At 41.3% G+C, this 21,231-nt stretch overlaps 1 protein-coding gene across 1 annotated transcript in view; it reads left to right on the top strand.

The window, feature by feature from the left end:
* The first annotated feature begins 713 nt into the window (after positions 1-713).
* The window catches only part of trabd2b (TraB domain containing 2B), a 98,640-nt gene continuing 78,122 nt past the window's right edge, over positions 714-21,231 (top strand). The window contains exons 1-2 of the mRNA XM_084723055.1: positions 714-1,136; positions 5,462-6,031. Coding sequence (XP_084579181.1) covers positions 1,023-1,136; positions 5,462-6,031 — 684 coding nt within the window. The 5' untranslated portion in view covers positions 714-1,022. The remainder of the gene's footprint in view (positions 1,137-5,461; positions 6,032-21,231) is intronic.

Consider the following 21,231-nt stretch of genomic DNA (forward strand, 5'->3'; position numbering starts at 1 on the left):
TTAAAAGAAAATTATGCATATGCCTTTAACAAAACAGAAAACCCTGCTGTAGTTTAGTTTAGTGTAAAAAAAACACAAACTATACAACCAATTGAAATGAAGTAGTTGCAGTGCAAGAGAGGAAGGAAGCTTAAAAGCCTTATTCAGAGTCCTTCCTGATAAAAAAGAACATTGTTACTCAGCAAAAATGAACAAAACAAGCAAACAACAAAAAAATAAACATTAGCACAAACTGTCTAAGACACACAAGCAAGCATAAATGCAAGCAACAATGAAATATGAGAAAAGTACAATCAAGCTATAGGCCTTCAGGTCCATAAAGCAATTGATTGCTAATCAGTTTCATTAAAAACAGAAAAGGACACTAGGAAGATCAAAAATACTAAGCAACCATATAAGCTCACTTTTGAGAAGACAGAGAGTACAGGCTACTATATGAAATATTGCAATGATATCCAAACTCTCACTACAGGACGTTATAAGAACATCATAAGATCATTCATTCACCACTGCACTGTTTGTGGGTCCGTCTTGTGGGACTAAACTCACGCAAACCTGTCATCCCTCTCTGGACCGGCGCTCCCTCCTCTTAAAAGACGCAGGGTTGTGTGTGTGTGTGTTTGTAGTATGTGTGTGTGTGTGTGTGTGTGTGTGTATTGGGGTGGGGTAGGGGGGCTACTCAACTCGTCCCACCTCCCTCTCTTCCAGTCAAGACGCTCCAAACTTTGGGAGCGCAGCGCGGAAACTCTCCAAAGAGTTTTCAGCTTCAGGTCTGCACTGACTTACAGGAGTTTGAGGAGAAAAGTTTGAGACAGAAACAACTGAACTGAGCCGCGGAGGGAAAGCGTCAGGAATGGCGAAGGAGCGGAATGGTCCTCCAGCCGAGCGGCACATGTGAGCCCAGAGGCCACCGGTAACGATTTGTTTTTATTCCACGTTAGGAGACAGACGGGGCAGTGAGGAGACAGCACAGAAAAGTCTCTGAGAGCTGACAGTCAGAAGTGTCCTGTCACCTCGACACGATGGTCTGTCTGCCGGGACTCAGCTGGGTCTTCCTGAGCGCTCTCCTGCACGCTGTGGCACCCTGGGGCGCGCACCGACCGGACAGACCGAGGCAGTGCGACGCACCGAAGTCGGTGAGTCGTGTTGAGGATCTTTGTCAAGTCAAGGACACCTCACTTCTCCTGAGACAGACGCGTATTCGGACCCGCGTCTGACACGCAACATTTGACAAGTTTGTTACTCAGCATACAGAAGTGAGGGACACCGTTACGATGGTCACACTTTTTTTTTTTTTGCCAGAATGATCTATAAGTTTTCTGTCTTGGTCATTTTGGAGAAATGAGAATTAAACTAAATTCAGATTTTTATTATTTTATTAACTTAAGTATTTTATAGTGCTGCACTGACTTTTGGGGGAAACTTTACGGTAAGGGGGCAGAATCACGCCTGATATCGTTCAACATTTATCATTATTGTGCTCCATAATGAGGTCAAAGGTTACGACCTTTTACGGCTTTTTCAAATATGTTAATACCTTTTATTTTTAACTTATATACTGATGTACAATAAGATAAACTAATGATTGAATGAATAGTTGGGGTGAAATTAGGGTGGCTATTAAAGATTATTTTCAATTGTCCGTCATTTTCTCGATTCATTAATTAGTTGTTCCATAAAATGTCAGAAAATGGTGAAAAATGTTCTAAAAGCCCACGGTGACGTCCTGAAATGTCCTGTTTGCCCACAATCCAAAGATATTCAGTTTAGTGCCACAGAGGACTGAAGAAACCAGAAAATATTCCCAGCTGAGAAGAATGAATCAGAGAATTGGACATTTTTTTAAAACTCTTGGACAATGATTGACTATCAAAATAGTTAATTGATATTGCAACCGATCAATTAATTGACTAATGGTTGCAGCTCTAGGTGACACTGTGAATGCACAAGTTACATTCCGTGATTGCATTGAATTTCCTGTTAATTACGGACAATAATAATAATAATAATAATAATAATAATAATAATAATAATAATAATAATTTATTTTATGTATTTATATTCATTTTTATTCTTATCTTCAGACATGTGAAGTTTAGGTATTTCTGAACTGGCTCATAAATTAACTTCCAAGAGGAGAAATGAAAGCCAGGAGAAATCGTTACCGCTCGCCAACTTTATGGCTGTTTATGTGACAAACGCAAGTGGGGAACACCCACGGGTGACTTGACTTCATGTGGAAAACGTTTCCTTGACCTTTCAGATGTGATCGTGTTTCAGCGCCTATTAAAACACTTATCGGGCATATTGGTAAAATTATGGATGTGGCTTGAGGAGGTGCAGCGGCGCAAAACAGCCTGCGCCAGTTTGTGTGTCAGTCTGCCTCCCAACGTGAATGCATCTAATGAAGGGGGAAACAACTTCATTAAAATCAAGCATCACATCCCTTCTGGAAAACAAATAAATGACCTCAGAAACAGGCACATTTTTAACTCTGACACTTGGCTGTGTGTGCGGATATCATTAGAGTGGTTTTGGAGATCACAGGCTTTTGTTTCATTAGTGCAATATAATGTATATGCGGATAATGGATCTGTTGTCAGAGATCACTGAAGACTTCGTGCTCCTTCGCTTCATATGTGATTTGTAATGCGTCAGTACAGTGGGCTCTGTTTTCTGTTAGGAGTAATTACCCCCATAAAACGGAGCCCTGCGCGTCGAGGCTCTCCAGAAAAGTCCACGCAGCTTGAGCAGAGAGGGGATATCGCCTCTCCCCAGGACACCAACACACTTTCCTCGTCGAGAAATCTTGTGGGGTAGAACTGTAAGCGAGCAGTTGCTAGTTAACGAATGACTGAAAAAAAAGTTTTGCTATTTAACTTTCCGTGTCTGAAAAATATGATGCAGAATGCGCACATGCAGTGGAGGACTGAGGGACAGAGGAGAAAAAAATTAAAAGGAGCAATCTCAATACCTGGTAGAGCTGCAATGATTAGCTGATTAATCAATTAGTCAATCAAAATAAAATGAATTGCCAACTATTTTGATAATGATTAATTGTTTCAGTCCTTTTGAAGCAGAAGTGTCAGGACATTTTCTGCTTCCAGCTCCTTAAATGTGAGGATTTACTGTTTTCCTTTGACATGCATGATAGTAAATGAAGAGTTTTGGATTTGGGACTGTTTGTTGGACAGCAGAAGCAATGTGAAGACTATAATGAGCATGTTTCCACAGGTTTTGCCATTTTATAGACTGAACAGTTAATCAGTTAATTGTGAAAAGAATCTGCAGATTAATCATTAATGAAAATAATCATTAAACGGAGCCCGAATCCCTGGTTTAGATTAAAATAATGTCATTATGACATAAAATACAACTACTACACCTGTGTAATAAAAACTCACAGGGAACTATTAAAGGATCACTATGTAACAATCGTGCAGTCAGAAATGAGTAATACAGTCCAAACAGTGAGTTGGAGCCACAGACTGTATATTAAATAGGCTGAAATCCTAATTAATACACAATCTGTGGTTGTTTTTCTCCCTGTCCCCTCCTTTCCAGACTGGAGGGCGTTCAGGCAGGCTGTAGGAACACTACAGGAGCAAAAGACGGGTGCAACATAGTAATTTGATCATAACAAGTGACAATGAGTCTTACACAGTCGATCAGCTGTTTATAACTGTCAGTGTAAACTTAAACCCGTGTCCTGAAAACAAAAGCTTACTTCTCTGAAAATACGTTATAAACATCCACTCCTTACACAGAATTATTAATGATTTTTTTTCCGACTCATAAACAGACAGTAACTCATTCAGCGAACATTCATCTTTAATTTTAACGTGAAATGGAAATCAAACTATAACACTAGTTATGGACCAGAATAGAGACAACATAGCTGTACAGTTGTTGTCAGAGATGGGATTATTTCATTTAGCATGTTTCCTTAATTTCTCATGACATGTCATGATAGTTTATGATTTATTACAGTAAATATATTACAGAAATCTTCATATTTTTCTTCTACTATTTAACCATTTAGAGGCACGTCGAGGGCCACTAATTTTCTAGCATCCGCATATATGGCTCTGCATCACATTTTATCCACTCAAAGTGCACCCTAGAGGGCACTTTATCATGTTTTGTCTACTATAGAGGCATCCAAGACGGTACTTTTGCAGTGTATTTTCTATCACGGGGGTCCAAACGGGCCAAATCGCCCCCCTGCTGCCCCTCCTGAGTCCACCAGTGCACTAATGCATCTAATGCTGTCCAAAGATTTCCCGTCAGTCTTTACGGTGTCGGTTGCATCCTGCTGCCAATGTGAAAATCCAGTTATAAACCTAGAAACAAACTGTTTAAACATTTCAGTAAAGAAGAAATTAAATATAGCACTTTCAATTTATTCTGTCAGAGAAACAGAGAGGTGGTGCCAGAAATTACTGTTCATGTTCATTGTAGTTAATTGTGATGATAACAGAACATCCCACAAGACGACTTCACTCGCTTTTGGCAACCGTCTGAAGAGTTTTGTATGACAAAGGCAGCTTTGGCAGCATGCAATATAATTGGAACACAGCTTGAAGGAAACCTTGATTAAATTTTAGAAGTAAACATTTTCTAAGAATAACTTTATTTTACAGTAATGGGTTTCATCCCTCAAATGCCTGATTACACTGTATGTCAGAAGCCAGGAGTTTGATATTGTTTATAGAAGCTAATTCTTTTTTCATATTTGAATAATGCCAACATCAAAGCTGTAGCACATGCGCAGCACATTTTGCACAGCGCTTAACAAGAAACATATTTTAAATGCTATACGGCTGTATGCTCATTTAGAACGGCTGTGATTATTTCATTTCCATTGTGACATTGTTTTGTATAAAGATAACCGCAGTAGACAAACACTTCCTGTAATATAAACCGTAGAGGACAAAAACCGTGTTGTACTTAAGGCTGTCAGCAACACATCTCCCCGCCTGCATGGTGTAAAAAATTTCACAAACAAAAGTATCACAGTGGGGTCAGAGCGGAGAGCAGGTTTCTTTCAGCCTTTTGGCTTTTATGAGCTCCAGCGCAGTATATTTGCACTGCAGCCTTCAAAATGCTTCCCAGGCCGAAAGAGGCTTTGGCAACCGAGGTATGCACCTCAACAATACACGGGGGTCTGTTTACAGCCCAGAAGGCCCCTCTATAAACCTGCTGCCTGCACCACAGCCTGCAGCGAGCCCCCACAGCACAGCCTTCATGCTTCCCCTGCCGTCATCTCGAAATGGTATTTCAATCTTTAACTTGTTGACCCGAGCCCATGAGCCAGTAAGCCACAACAGAGGAAAAATGTGTCAGCTTTAGTTTTGAGGCAAGTTGAACTGCTCTAACATGATGGTTCTGGTATTTTTGTTTCCTTTTGCTCTCAAAATCTTTACCTCCTTCTTATTTTCTTTCTTTGTCTCTTCTCCAGCAAAGTGACATGAACTCTTTCCTCTGGAGAGTAAATCGTGCGCCTCCTCACCCGCCTTCTTACTTGTTTGGTACCATCCACGTGCCCTATACTCGGGTCTGGGACTTCATCCCCGACAGGTCCAAGCAGGCTTTCCACAACAGCCGCAATGTTTTCTTTGAGCTGGACCTGACCGACCCTCTGACCATCTCCAAGCTGACCAGCTGCCAGTTGCTGCCCCATGGCGAGAACCTGCAGACACTGCTTCCTCGAGACCTGTACCGCCGCCTCAAACGCCACCTGGACTACGTCAAACACATGATGCCTCACTGGATGACCGCTGACCAGCGTGGCCGTGGCCTGTATGCTGACTACCTGTTCAATGCCATTGCGGGAAACTGGGAGAGGAAAAGACCTGTGTGGGTGATGCTGATGGTCAACTCGCTGACAGAGTGGGATGTTCGGTCCAGGGGGACGCCTGTGCTGGACCTGTACTTGGCCCAAGAGGCTGAGAGGATGGGGAAGACGACAGGGGCAGTGGAGCGGGTGGAGGAGCAGTGTCACCCCCTGAACGGGCTCAACTTTTCTCAGGTAAGAGGAGGAAGGAACACCTGTTTTTTTCCTTTCTGCATTTGTTTTCCTGTGTGTACACAGCTGGAACAGCTGGAGAAATCACAAGGACAAGCCAGGCCTAGAGGGGGCATGAGTAGATCTAAGATGGTGTTTTAAAGGGATAGTTTGGATTGTCAGTGCTTTACCTATAATAGATGCCGATTGGCATGCCCACAGAAAGAGAAGCAGAGTGGCGCACCAGCACAGAAGCTGAGCAATGTAAAGCTGTTGACAGGGTGAGCAGCAAAAGATATTATAGCCACTTAAAAAAGGTCCACCTACAAATATCACTATCAGTTTCAGTGTATGCTATATTTAGAATATTTTCAGTGCTTTACCTTGCTCTCAGACAGCCTTTTTTAACGGGAAACTGCCACAACACAAGCCAAATATCCCTCTGCCCTTACCCACCAAACCTTGATCTGTTAGTTTGTATATGTTATTATGTTATTGTGTGGCTTCTGTGTTTTATAAAGCTAGTCTGGACTCACGCAAGTTACACAATAATGCAAGCAAAGTAACAGATTGATGCTGTGACAAGTCTGTGACATAAAATTATTGTTTTTGCCAACAGTCTGGTTTTGGAGAGAGAGTGATATTGGGCATATAAAACAGCAGTTTTCCGGGTAAGGCTGTCTGGTGGTAAAGTGAAGCAATGAAAATATTCTGAATATAGCGCACATTTATTGTTTTTAAACCAAAATTAGTGCATATGTACAGGTTTTTTAATCGTGGCTAAATCTGCTCAAAACAGGCAACTGACCCTTTTCCCCATTGCCAGTAGATGAGTTTGGCTTTCGTTTTTTTCTGATATGTGCTGAAAAGCCGACACTCAGCTCCTATCTGTGCAGATGAGCAGAGAAAAAGCAGTTCTTAAAGGTCTCTGTGTGTTCAGCTCGCTGTATTTTGTAGCTTCTAACTGAATCTCTGTGGTTTGAACTTTAGTTTCTCCTCTGCATTGCATTTATACTTTCAAGTCTCTGCCTTATTTTATTTTATATATTCATGTTTGCTTTCAGCTGGATAGGAGTTGTGTAAAGTTACTACCGATGAAAACCCAGCATTTCCTGATTTTGCTGCTTTTTTATAAAGGCTTGTGGATAACATAATAACAAGGAACTGTTCTGACTTTTATTGTGAGGAATTTATAGGAAACAAAATGTTTATCCACTGTTCAGATGCTCAACTAACACACAGCACACTGCTTAGTTTAATTGGGGGCATGCTGACCAGCATCTTCTGTGGCTAATGCACTGACTATCAGCAAGTATCTCAAATAATACAAATTTTCCCTTGAAGTAGCCATGAAGAAGAGCAGGTTGAACTCTATAATCCACAGTAAAATTTGAGTGTGTGTGCACAGATTGTGGGTGCTGCACCTTCTCTGAGGCAAACAGTCCAGGGAATGTGGGAAAAGACAATATGAGGAGAAAAAACATGATTAAAACCTTTCTTCTGGAGACAGCTTTTTACGGTTATGGATGTCCCTCCACCTCACTAAACAAACACACTCGTCAGCTGACTCTATGAGATGGTGTCAGGCTGAGCAATGCACATGCAGAACAGATTAGAGAAGGTGAGAAGAGCGGAGAGCTCTCTCTTTCATTAATGCAGACTGGCTGTCTGACTCTCTGCGGTATTGCGGGGCTCACACTGTAATCGGAGACGGCAAGATGAATGAAATAACCTAATTACTTGATGAGGAAAACATGGGGAGTATATCCATCTTTAATTTCTGGTCTGATGATAAAGAGATGAAGGGAACATGCGTCTATTTAAAGTATTAGTCAGTTGGAGGTCACTTAAGCTGGAGGCTGGAGACGATTTTTCAAACTGTGGGAGGTCCCACAAAAATCTGTGATGAGCCTTGACAGCACAAGGAAGATGCTCTGTTCTAATTTACGCCCTAATACAACCTTTTGATCCGCATTAAGGAGGAAAAGCATTTCAGTATGTGTATTCATGCAGTACTCACAAACAAACACATGTGCTTTGCATGCACAGCACACCACACACCACACACGACGAAGACGCATTGTAAGCTCGCAAAAGCTCCATACATGCACATTGGTGGTGCAATGCAACAGAATCTGTGAAGGCCTATACGCCTCCATGTGACAGGTCGGAGGGCTCCGGGGCTAATTTGAGAGGCAGTGGGCTCCCAGCCTCTCCTCTTTCATCAGCACCTCCTAACTACGCTGTCAAAGTCTCACTCCATGCCCTGCACATGCCTGGGAGCTTTACTGCCCCTAGAAATAAGCTCAGCAAGGCACACTGTGCTTCTCAGTAATGAAGAGGAGACATGCTTATGTTGTTAGGAGGGTTTTGCAATTTGTGTAGTCTGTTATATCCTGTAGATGTGTTGTTTTCTTGTTATTTTAAAAGGATAGTTCAGTTATCCATAGTCAGTAGATGGTGGTCGACAAGTCCCCATCTTGAAGAAACAGAGAGGAGTACCAGGGTAGGAAGCAAAGCAATGAACTGCAGCGGACAGGGTCAGCAGCAAAATGAATTCACGCTAACCAAAAAAGAATCATCTAAAATTCATTAACAGTGTAAGTGTTTGCTATATTTAGAATATGTTCACTGTTCAACTTTGTCATCAGACAGGTTTTTTGATGGGAACATCAAAACATCATTCTCCCCAAAGAAATTAGACTCCTTTGGCAAAAACAGTCATTTTTGAGTTGTTGGTCAACAGCTGCTTCATTTGGTTAGTTTTCTTGTGTCACTGTGTGTTTTCAGTGTTTTTAAGGTTAGTTGGATTCACCAAAGTCACACTAACCAACCGTAGTCGAGCAACTCCCATGTTTTGCGTGGTAAAATTACTTTTTTGGCCAACGGAGTCTGGTGGCTTTGGTGAAAGTGATATTTAGCTTGTATAACAGCTGTTTCCTGTCAGAAAAGGCTGTCTGTTGGAAAGGTAAGGTGGTGAAAATATTATAAATATAGTGTACACTTATGTATTTATTTATATATACAGTTTAAAGTTACAGGGACAGTGCACATTAATTGACACTTCTGTAAATGTGCCAATTTAGCTTTTAACTGTAGTCCCTGGGAAGGTGTAATGACAGGAAATAAAAAAAATATATTAAAACAGTGAAGACAGCTACAAATATACATAAAATACACATAAACCACATTAAAACAGCGACAGAGGTACTGTGCATAAAAAAGAAGACATAAGAACAAATAAAGTGCTTGTATGAAGTGCGGCACACACCCACAAGAACATATGAAGGGATTAAAACACAGACAACAGAACATAAAACATACAACAAAGCACCCATCAGGCCATTCGAATAAACTGATATTGATTTTTTTAGGTAGGCCTTTTTTAGGCGGCTAAAAAACATTTTGCTGCTTACCCTGTTCACTACAGTACAACTTCCTACAGTCTTGTCCGAAGTGAGGCATGCTATCTGCCCTGACTATGGATACGTACCTCATACAAGCCATCTTTAAAAAAAAAACTGAACTATTCCTTTAAAGGGATTCAGCCTCCTGACTTATTTATCTATAAAGTAGTCTCAGTTTAACAGTCCCTAATGCTGATCTGTATTTAGTGTGCCAGGCACAGCACTTGCCCCTAAAAACAACACTGTTTTAAATTACATCCTAACAGGGCTGCGCAGCAGACAGAGTCCAACTTTAGAAAGTAGAGTTTATGTTTCCTGAGAACTTCTATTCCACTTTAATAAGCATAATCCATTGTTCTTTAGAGAGAAGAAGAGGCAGAATTCACAAAATTTACAAGGCATGGTAACATTTTTACAAGACAGGTGTTCAAATTCAGATAAGAGTTTTATTGCCATGGAAATTCAGTCAAAATGGAATCATGGATAACTTGAATTTCACCCCACTGGAGCACAAGCACAGTTGGGCTTCTGCGCTTCCAGCCCCCTCGTTTCCAGATCTGTATGAGAACAATTCAGAGCTGAACTGAAACTGACATGGAAACCATTATTCTCAATTATAATAATTTGTGATTTAATCTGAACACTATGGTTGATTGATTCCCTCTACGCTTGACTGTAACAAGGATGAGGTCAGTAGGACGGATTGAGAAAGAGTCAAAGAGAAAACGTGTGGGTGGGACTGAGGAGACAAGAGACGCAGAGAGACAAAGGCAGAGATAGAGACTGACGGGGGAATAAAAAAAGTGTGAAGGCAGAGGTGGGGTTGGAAATGCAGGGAGACTGATGTGCGTCGTTTCACCGCTAACACTAATCTGAAACATGAGCAATGCTTAAAGGCAGATCTGAGTTGGGAAAGAGTCCAAACCCTGACAGCCCACATATTATTTGTTCCCAATAAAAGTAGTTGCTTACAATATCCTGTAACTTTGACGTCACCAGGAGGCTCTTAGAAACGTGAACGCTGGTGATTCATCATCTGTCACACTGTAGGTTTCTCATAGGTGCATGGTCCCAGTGGTGCCAGTGCAGCGGTGATACGGATGTGTCTTGAGGCACTGGTCCTCAGAGGAAGTCATTTTTGGATCAAAAGAGGTAAAGCAGATCACCTCTGTGGGATGGGAGGAGTTTGAGCGGGTGTTTTAATGGTCTTCTGTTTGTAGTGGTGATGTTGGTGGCAGCGTAGAAAGGACGGAGAGACGTTGAGTGTGCCAGAGCCCTCTTTAGACCACTGTGGTCTAACAAGAGCTCTGTCTGTCTGAGATCTCTCTATGGTCTCTTTAGATCACAGAGAGGTGTGGATGTCTCTGTGAGAGGCAGTTTAGAGGTTGTGGAAGTGGAAACAAAGGCGGACCGTGGTGCATGGTTCTTCTCCAGTTGTGTGGAGGCCGATGTAGGTTGACAGCTGGGCGGGTAGTCCAGCACCAAAGTCTCTGTGAATGCTTTGAGCAGAGAGAGAGACTGGCTGAAGAAAGCTTATCTGGCTCAGAGGGTGAAAGCTGCACAATCACAGCTTCAGGAGGTGATTATTATACACCCTCTTCCCTCAAGGATGGCTCCCTCGATTAATTACTAACAGGACTTACCAGGTACTATATTATCCAGGCTTGTATTGCCAATCTGCCGATTTTGGCCAGATGGTCCGGTCCACTTAGTGGGCTGCAAAGCCACCACCAGCAAAAAAATAAATAAGTAAACAAATCTGACCTGCCAACTGTGGCCCACTTGATATTGGTGTAGACCATCTGACTGGGGTGTTATATGGTCCCAGTACTGTAAGACAGGTGCATGGAGTGATACTAACCATTCTCACCCTCATGTTATTTGGCTACAATGAATCTTAAGATACTTTTGCTATTACCACGTATATAAAGTTACGGCTATTAGTGTGTTACAGCTGTTTGATCCAGAAAAAAAGCTGCTGCTGGTTCAGGAGGATTAAAAATGAACAGAGGACTTTCTCTCATGGAAGATGAGAGCAATCTGGCCAATACATTAAACTCTGATAATATCATAGATGATTTCACACAAAGCAGAGTAAGGTGGATGGGAGCAGTCCAGATGAAAATGCCAGTGAATCATTTTATTCCAAGTCCGACCCTGATACCATTGCAATTGTATAACTGTATATGTCCTTAGGCCTGGGCAATAAAACAATAGTGATATGTCTCAGCGATAGACACATCAACAGTGGCAATAAGGAAATTGTTCAACAAATTGTTCAGTAAAGTCACATGAAAGCACATAACGAATACGCGCTGGCTCATAAACAGCTTACTGATAATGGAGTATACTATGAGTGACACATAAACACCCCATTATTTAAGAAGTGTGTTGTTTAATTGCACCATTGACATGAAATTCAACAACATAAACAGCATGCAGGTCAGTTTGCCAGTATGACAGTTTTATTTAAGTCTTTTAAGTCTATTACCTGTGTGTCTTCATAAATAAAAGGGTTGAATTCAAAGTAAAGTGGTTAAATCCAACCTTTTTTCTCCTTGTCTTTCTAACAATAGATCATAAACATGATCAATATTTATGAATATCACCTGAAATTAAACATTTTATCATGATAAATATTTCAGCTATATTGCCCAGTCCTATCTGTCATCTATGTAAATTAAACAAGATGCTTTTGCATTTACTGAAACTGAGAAGCAGCAGTTGAGCAGGTCACCAGTCTCAACATCATATAGTGTTTTGTAGGTCCACAGTATCAAAACACAATGGCTTATTTTCACCTGGACTGTATGTTATTGGAGTTGAAGATGAGGAACAGAAACGGCTCGAGCGCAAAGCTGCTTTTGGGAACCTTCAGGGTGGCTCTGGTCTGTGGGCCTCTCACACTCCCATCAAATAAACACCCATATTTATTTTCCCTGGGTCGCGTTGCAGTCGAGGCCACTGGCCCATGTCGGAGAGAAATTACATCATATTGGTGGCGCCTGTCTCCTGGGCAGAGGTCAAGGGTCATGGCGGGAGGTGGCGGTGGAACCGCGGAGCAGCGGAGCGGTAAGGAGACTGGCAGTCTGCTGGGGTCAGTCTGGGCACTGCTGAGCAGGCAGGCAGCGCCCAATCTGATAGAGTACCTGGCTCAACCTCTGACCAGGCGGAGTTTCCATCAGCTTGAGCTATTTTGTGCTGTGACTCGTGCAACTTTGTATGTGTGTGCAAGAGAGAGAAAGAGAGAGAGAGAGAGAGAGTCACTACAATATACATGTATCTGTTGACGGCGCATTGAGCACTTCGGTCCATTGCTGCAATACATCAGTGTTGCTGCCACATTGCTTCAGTCACGACTGGCCTGTGAACAAATACATGAAAACAGGGGAGCTCCCATTTTTCTGGATGAACGCACTACAATATTTACATTTCTCAACTGTTTTCAGTGTTATATTCAAGGATTTATAATCTACATGGAGTAGGAAAAAGTTTTTTTCTAACTTCCCTGGCATAGATTAGATTACGTTTTAAAGGACGGGAGGGTGGTAGGTGACAGCATCTGGGTTCCTCTTGACAGGAGGGCAGCCTCCTCCTCAAGAGCTCTGTTTACTGCCTCAGTGACAATCTGACACGTCTATTTCAATCAGTGAGCCTCCTGCGTGCCATCCCTCTGCTGGAGAGGAGCTGAGGCTTTCCAGCGTGCTGACACTGCAGCTTCACACATGCTGTGGTCACAGTAGGGCACTTTCAGGCCGGGAGATGTGGCTAAAATATCACAACAATGTATTTCTTTGTGGTAAAATAATATGATGACATTTACTTTTTCCCATATATATATATATAGATATATATATATATACACACACACACATATATGAAAATATATAATGAAAAAAGAGCACAGTGTTAGGATAGAAACCGCCAAATTTACACACAGTGGTTGTAAAGTGAATTTTTTGTCTGTCTGGGCCAGAGGCATTCCCCTTAACTGTGTTTATACCCACACAGTCTGTGTTTCCCATAAGTCACTATTATTTTATGTGATTTTCAATTTGATTTGTGTTTGTGTTTGGTTTTCCAATTCAGATTGGAGCTCATAAAGTATATGGCCTGAGGATACAAATCAGTGATTTGAAAATGATTTAAAAACAGTAAAAGTAAAATACAGCACACATCTAGGAGGAATGTCTTTCTGCGTACGGATCCAGAGGTTTCTGGCTGTGCATGGGAGTTATTTGATGAGCATTTATGGTAAGCGGTGAATATAATATTGTGAGCCCAGAGTAGTGAATGTCTCCAAAGGCCGGGCAAGAGTAACAGCGGCGCTGAAATCAAAATAAGATTCTCATGCATCGTATCAAATCATGCAGAATAGTTTCGTGTTGTGTTCTTTGGACGGCTCTCACCTAAACAGGACATCTTAAAAGGGTGAAATTAAGTAACATCCAACCTTACCCATATCCAAATATTTACATTGCGTGACGGGTGTGTAAGTTTGAGTTAAAAGCGATGTGTTGGCGGCGGAGGCTGACGGATGGAAAAAGCAATTCTTTGTCTGCACTCTGCTCTTCTTTCCTCTGACCTCCTCATTCATTTTGGATCTCTGTTCCCTCCTTCTCGCTCCCTATCTTTCTCTTTGACATGTCCCGAGGCTCTGGTTGTCCCATCGTTAACCCATCGCTCATCTGCACACACACCCCTACTGGAAAAAGAGGTGGAGGTGGAGGAGGAGAAGGGGAGGAGATTACCTTTAAAGTGTGCTGGCGACATGTATCCCCTCTTTAAGCGTGACATCTGAGGGTGTTTCACATCTAAGCTATAATTACCTGCGCAAATATGTGGAAAACTGCGAGGCAACACGTATCAGGCCGATCATCTGGTCCTGTCGGCAGGCAGACGGCAGTCCCACTGTTGCACTAATGACTTAATAGGCCCTTTAATGACCAAATAGCCCGCTGCCATCCAGAAGCACTTAGACAATTATGTGCTGGCCAGAACTCTGCAGGCTGACGGTGAGATGGAGGGAGGCAGAGAGGCTGGATACCGACGCTGAGAAAACAGGGGCGCTGTGCACTTGACAACTGAATAAATCACGATTTCTTTTACCGGATTCATATTTTGTGAGAAAAAACGAGATTAAAAAAAATAGACAAGAGCTGAAAGGAAGCAGGGGCCTCATTTATAAAAACGCTCATAGATTTGTACTTGAATTAGGTCTTAAGATAATTTCTGACAGTGTGCTTACGTTCGATCCATAAAATTGAGCATGAAAAAACCTTCCTAAGAAGGCTATTTTTAACGTATACACACCTCTGATGTATAAATCTCAAATTAACTTAAATGTCTAACAGTCAGTGATTTCTCTCATATAAAGAAGCACAAATGAAGATTTTATCAGCAATAGCCATGGACCAAAAGAGAAAAACAAACTTTCTTCTCCAGGAAGAGATGGTAAAGGAGACTGAAACAAGGCAACACAGATTATCTGATGGACTAAACAGTGACAAAGGCAAACATGCAGCCTAGGAGTGTCTCTTGCGTAATTCCTCATACCTTTAATTGATAATTGCTATCAGATTATTCATAAAGCTAATGCTAAAGTTCACCACAGGCTTAGGGTGCATGTGTCCCAAATTGCTATACCCCAACATAACCAGCAGGAAAATTAATCACTTAAGTCAAATCTAGTCTTTGTTTAGAGATAAAATCATTTCCACTTCCATCATAGTAAGAGTTTAAAAATCACTCATTATAATATATTATAAGGCATACAGATCAAAATTGATCATAAGTCCATTTTATGAAGCTTAGTGTGGCTACAAGAAAAGTTCCACTAAAAGTGCCACAATCTTAGGTTTTAGTTTACTTAACTGGAAAACTTTTATCAACACCATTATCAAGATGAATATCTCCACTAAGTCATTCAATTGAGTTCCAAGTGTTAAATTCACCAAATGAAGTGGAAGTAAAGACATGTAGCAAAAGTGGGAACACAATAAGTTTTTTTTTTTCTTCTTTAAATTCTGTGGAACTTGTATTGATTAAAGATCAAAAATATGTTTTTCTTCTGTTTATGTCCCCTGAAATGTCTGAGCTTAACTAGTTTCTCACACAAGGATTTTTCCTAGTTGCCCTGCAGGGCAAGTACTTCTCAAATCTACTTGCCCCATCTAAATCCCTACTTGCACTTATAACCAGAGGTGGTGATTATTGGAAGAGTAAACAGACTAACAAAGACAGTTTTGGTGAGCTTTACATGTTTTTTCCAAAGAGTTAATGAGTCAATTAAAGTCGTCTTTGTTTGGTAAAAGAGAGAAATTTGAATTCAGAAGGTGTACGGTTGTATTTCTCTATTTACAATGGAAAATAAATGTGAGAACATGTCATTTCTAGACAGTTTGTGAGTTTATTTTGTCTACTGGACATAGTGAATGCATGCAGCATGCGTAACATACTGAATTTGCCACTTGCGTTTATTTTTAGTTGCACCAGGCATTTGGGCAACTGTTAATGTTGGGCTGTCTGAGATTCATATGTACCTGGGCAAGCCATGTTTGGTACATAACAAACCTGAAAGCCAATTGCTGTGATGTGGGCAAAGAAACCCAAAACCTCTCGTGCACAGCAGACTTGAAAGCAGGTTAGTATTGGCTGTGTCATCCACTGCCAGTTATGATATAAGAAGCTAACAAACAATACAAACAAATAAAGGACCCTAACTGCACCTAACGTGCTGGTACGCCCGCTAGTTGCAGATTTTGCAAAAGACGCCTCATCAAAATCTGGGTCTGACTGAGACTAGGAGTGTGACAATAACCACATTATGGCAATACTGCAGTCATGTGATGCCTGCCACAGGGTTGAGCTCATTACCATCATCATTGTAAACTTTATTTATAAGGGTCAATCTCATGCTGAGATCAGCACATGTATCTATTAATACACCTAAGGATCAGTGCTGTCACACACAAGTCAGGAACACAGCCTCTGATTAGTCGACAGACTCACCCAGGGCATCTTGGAATTGCCAGTGGGCAGCTAAGATGGAAAAATGGAAAACCAATAAAATATTCAATGTTAAATTTATCATCATGTATTTCTTTCACCACAAATCAAAGAAAGATGCTGCAGTTTAAGGCTGGATTACAAAGCCACTGAAAGGGATACAATCTCACCGGCACCGACAAAAACGTAGCTTTAGCACACTGCCATCTCGAGGGAATATGTTGCTTTGTTACTGCAGTAAGAAAAAACATCCATACCATCACAGTCACAACGGAAGCCATCTTGACACACACTGCCCATTCACTCGTCGACCAAGTGCAAGACTGGTGGTGCACATGGCATGACACCAGATCCAGAATTTCAATGAGGGATAAAGCGTAGATGTATTTCCTTTTTTTTTTTGTTCTGTTTTTTAACTTTTTATGTGGGCAAAACATGTTAAACAAAATATTAAACACAGAGTATTTTAAAAATATTTATGAAGGGAAACTTAAATCTACAGTGACATATTAACTTCACTGTAATCTCTGTGCTCCTCTATAAACCTGCTGCATTGTCTCCATCCAGTGATTCCAGCAGAGGTCACATCCCTCCTCACTGTACCTGAGAGACCTGCAGTAATGACTCCACCACATTGTCATTGAGCTGAGTGCCGCTGAGGCAGTGAGTTAAGCGTGGCAGGTCGGTCGGAGCGCTCTTCCATACTTTAGTGTTCAATGCGCCAAATCCTTCCCTCCTTCCTTCGCCCACGTCCTCCCTTTGGTGGAGAAAATGAGCGTTCCTTTCTGCTTCAGTTGTAACGGCCTCACATCACACTGCAGATCCATCCTCACTGCACAGTCATCTTCCAGGACCAAAGCTGCTCAGCACACGCCCACACGAGCACAGACACACACTTAAACTGCACTGTTTCTGTATAATTATTTTGTCATCCTAACAGTGGAAATTGCAGTGAAGTGAATGGTGTTTGAGTGTGTTTTCCTGCAGGCAGGTAGTCTCCAAGACACACTGACACGTTATATTTCTATAATACATATTTGCTCATCACAACAAGGGAAACTGCAGTAAATTGTTCGGAGCTGGAGGTTGTTTTCTGTGGGAAGGGCAGGTAGTTTCCAGGAAGGCTGAGGTTAATCTCAGGTTGTCTGGGCCAGAGGCTGATTGATCACAGACAGGAATGTGACTGACTGATTTCCTCAGAGACCCTCTTAGCCCCTCTGGAATGTTGTTGTCTTTTGGGACACTGTTGTTTAATACACTGTTGTTTAACCAGGGCAGCCCCTGCTAAAACCAAGGATCAGGGCATGTACTTGCGATATGAAGAAGTCTGTGCCTTCCTCTAGATGCTATCAACCATAGTTTCATTCTTAAGCTTGGATACATTTGATCTATTTGTGACTTAGAGACGGTGCTTCAATGCAGCACAGCTGTTTACGGCTTGTAAATACATGGAAAGCACTTAACTTTGCATATTGGTAGTTTTTTGTAACAGGTGTTCAGACTGTTTTTGCAGATGGAAATGCAGCCTTAAACCTTTATCTACAACATATATATCTGCCATTTCCAGCAAGTCCTCCAAATTAAATGACAAAACATGTCATATGTCATTGGCCCCCAGAAAGACTCATCTGACACCCATACTGGCAGGACAACTTCGTCAACCACATTTGCCAGCACCTTCCAAAAACCACCATCACAAATCCCCAGAGCTTTAACGATGAGTTGACTAATCGATTAGTTGATAGACTAAAATAATTGCTAAAGATTAGTATCTTTAGTAATTAATCAATAAGTTAATTTTTTTATACAAAAAATGTCAGGAATGTCTATTCTTAGCCTCTCAAACAGGGAGATTTCCAGCGTTTCTCTGTTTTATATCACCTGATTTTGTAAAACTGGGATATAATTTTTTCATTATTTTCTGATATTTTAAAGACTGATGAATCAATTAATCTAAAGAACAACTGACACATTAATCGATACTGAAAATATCTGTAGCTCGACAGATCACCATTACATAAATAAAAGCATTTTATGCTCTAATAGTGATTAAAGTTTTATTATGGAAAGATCATGGTCCAAGTTAAAATAACTACTTGGTTAAAGGTAGAATGAGTAGGATTTGTCCAAGCTGTTCTGAATCTCCCAAAATGTCAAATACTGACATTTTGGGTTGGTAAAGTGTCCTGAGCACATCAAAATAATAAGAAAATATGATGGTACGGGCAGAGGGTCTCTGCAGATGCAGGGATTGCCACACACTTCCAGTGGCTCATGGGTGATGATCAAGAGGGATTTATATTTGTATGAGTCTGTACATTGTTTTTTGGGGAAAATGCTGCACAGTTTGCCTTAAGGTTGGCTAAAAGCAAAAAGAAAACAATGTTGGCACGAAACTGTGTCCAATATTTTGTTGACCCATCCAACTACCCTGACCTCACAGGGTACTTAATTGCTTACATTTAAACATATATCATTTCTGGGCATTTGTTACAACAACTTATGTTGTTACTTTCCTTTGAAGGACTGTCTAAATAATTCTACAATTTTTAGTCTGCTTTTAAACACATACTGCTTTGTTGATTTATGAATGTGTAATCCTGAGTTCCTCTTCCTCAGGAGTGCAGTAGCAAGAATTTCACTCATAAACAGACACAGACAATTGGAGCTAAATGGGACAAAGTAGTAGTGTGTGACTACCAGGCATTGATTTCCTTCTACACCATCTACCTTTAAAAATCACTGGGAAACCAAATCTAAATGCGCAACAGCTATAAAAACACCGTCTATTAGAGCTAACAAACAGAAAGAGTGGCAGAGCAGCAGCTGACAAGTAACCAGACAATGTGACATATCAATATCTCCCAGTGTGGGTGAACATGGAAAAAAGATTGCCAGTACGCCATGGCATGCAACTTTCCATGTCGGACGCTCAGTGGTCGGAGATGAACTCAGCGTCGCAGCCTCCCTGTGACATCAGCCACACATACTACCACACCTCTCACACACCACTGGCCAACAGTCATAAATAGGTGCCAGCGGAGAACAACTGCGTGCATGTGTATGTGCTGTTGTGAGCTGGGCTTGTCGGGGATTAGGTAGCATTAGTGGAGTCCTCGCACTGAACCTGGTTTTAATGTGACCCATGCGTCTTCTCTGCCCCCTCTGCCCTGTCCCCCCATTATACACAACCCAGTGGAGCACTTCAGCTTCACTCACACTCCTAACCCTGCACCTCTCACCTTCCGACACCCCTCCTCTACAAAAGCATGTTCACGCTCATTTTCACTTTCACACCATTTACTTGCATTATCCTGCAAGTCAAATAATAATGATTCAGTTGTGCTTTTGGTGTTTATTTATCCAGTCAGACTTGTCGGGAACATGTACGTCATTTTTCTGGCAATACCGTGTGTCACACATTCACACAGTCAAGCATCTGTCCTGTATAATAGCACTTTGATTTTGTTAGAGTCTCTTATAGTGAGACTGTGTTTGAGTCAAATGTAGGTTTTTCATATTTATTGGCCTCTCAGTAACACTGTTTGTGTGGAGGGTAACTTCAGTATTTTTCAACCTGGACCTTATTTTCCCATGTTTTTATGTCTCAACAACTAACAGCTAGATTCCACCAGGCACGCTGTGTCACATTACAGCTGCTCAGCCAGGACTGATCTTTGCCATTCTACAAAATGCTTGTTGCCTTTTTTTTTTAAAGTAAGATATGCTCTTTTTAAACTAGAAACAACTATTTTATTGCTCTTGCCAGACTCAGACAGACTAATTTTAACATCGCCATCTTCATTCAAACTCAACAGAAACAAAATAAAACTCACCAAAAGCATCTTGGATCATCTTTCTACTGCTCCAGCTCTGGTTAAGAAGAAAAACTTTTTATTCACTCAGGTAGATGTAGCTGTGTGCGCCATTTTGCTCTGAAGTCTGCCCTCCCTCTCACTCCTCCCAATATTTTCACATCTACCTTGGTGAATTAAGGGTTTATTTCAACGAACCAACCAGAGTTGGTGATTGTTGGAGCAGTGGACAGACAAGCCAAGATGTTTTTTCGTGAGTTTCATTTTGTTTGAATGAAGATGATGATGACTGAAAATTACAGTTACAGCAAAGGGAGTCTGGTTAGTTTGGTGAGAGCAATAAAACATTTTTTTCTGGTTAAATAAAATATATCTTTGTCTATAATGTTGTTGGACAATTAGAATAACAGCCTGAGCCTGTAAGTGGCAAAAAAGCACTTTCTTTTGACGGTGTGCAGCTCTTTTTTTCTTTTTTTTACCCCTGCCGGCTATTGGCATTGCACCAGTTTCAAAAATTGTCATCCCCATTAGTCACTGAGACACAAATGCATGGGAAAATAGGGTCTAAGTTACCATTTAAGCCATGGTCTGCAGTACTGCACTCCATGTCAATATCCACAGCATGAAGGCTTCAATTACTGACATAACTGGCCCAAACTATAATTTCATAAACCTCTCTGAGTGAGAAGCAGGTGACTCGGAGTTACATTACACTTTGTCAGGAAGCAGTTGATATCCCCGCTTGGCCTAGTAAACTAATGATTTCATGCTTGTTCAAAAATATAGCTACTTTTTTTGCTGCCACTTACTGAGTGTGCATGACCGGTCCCTGACGTTGGTCCCCAGCTCCCTGACCGATGTGAAAACTGCCAGTTGGATCTCTTGAAACAAGGCCCCACTTGTAAACTTTATTAGAAAGCACATAAATCCTGTCATTCGTGCTATCTCCCCCTCCCTGTGCAATTGGGTGGAGTGACGCCCATTACACACCTCT

This window comes from Lutjanus erythropterus, chromosome 7, assembly GCF_056507025.1.
Source record: "Lutjanus erythropterus isolate fLutEry1 chromosome 7, fLutEry1.hap2, whole genome shotgun sequence".
Lineage (NCBI taxonomy): Eukaryota > Metazoa > Chordata > Actinopteri > Lutjaniformes > Lutjanidae > Lutjanus > Lutjanus erythropterus.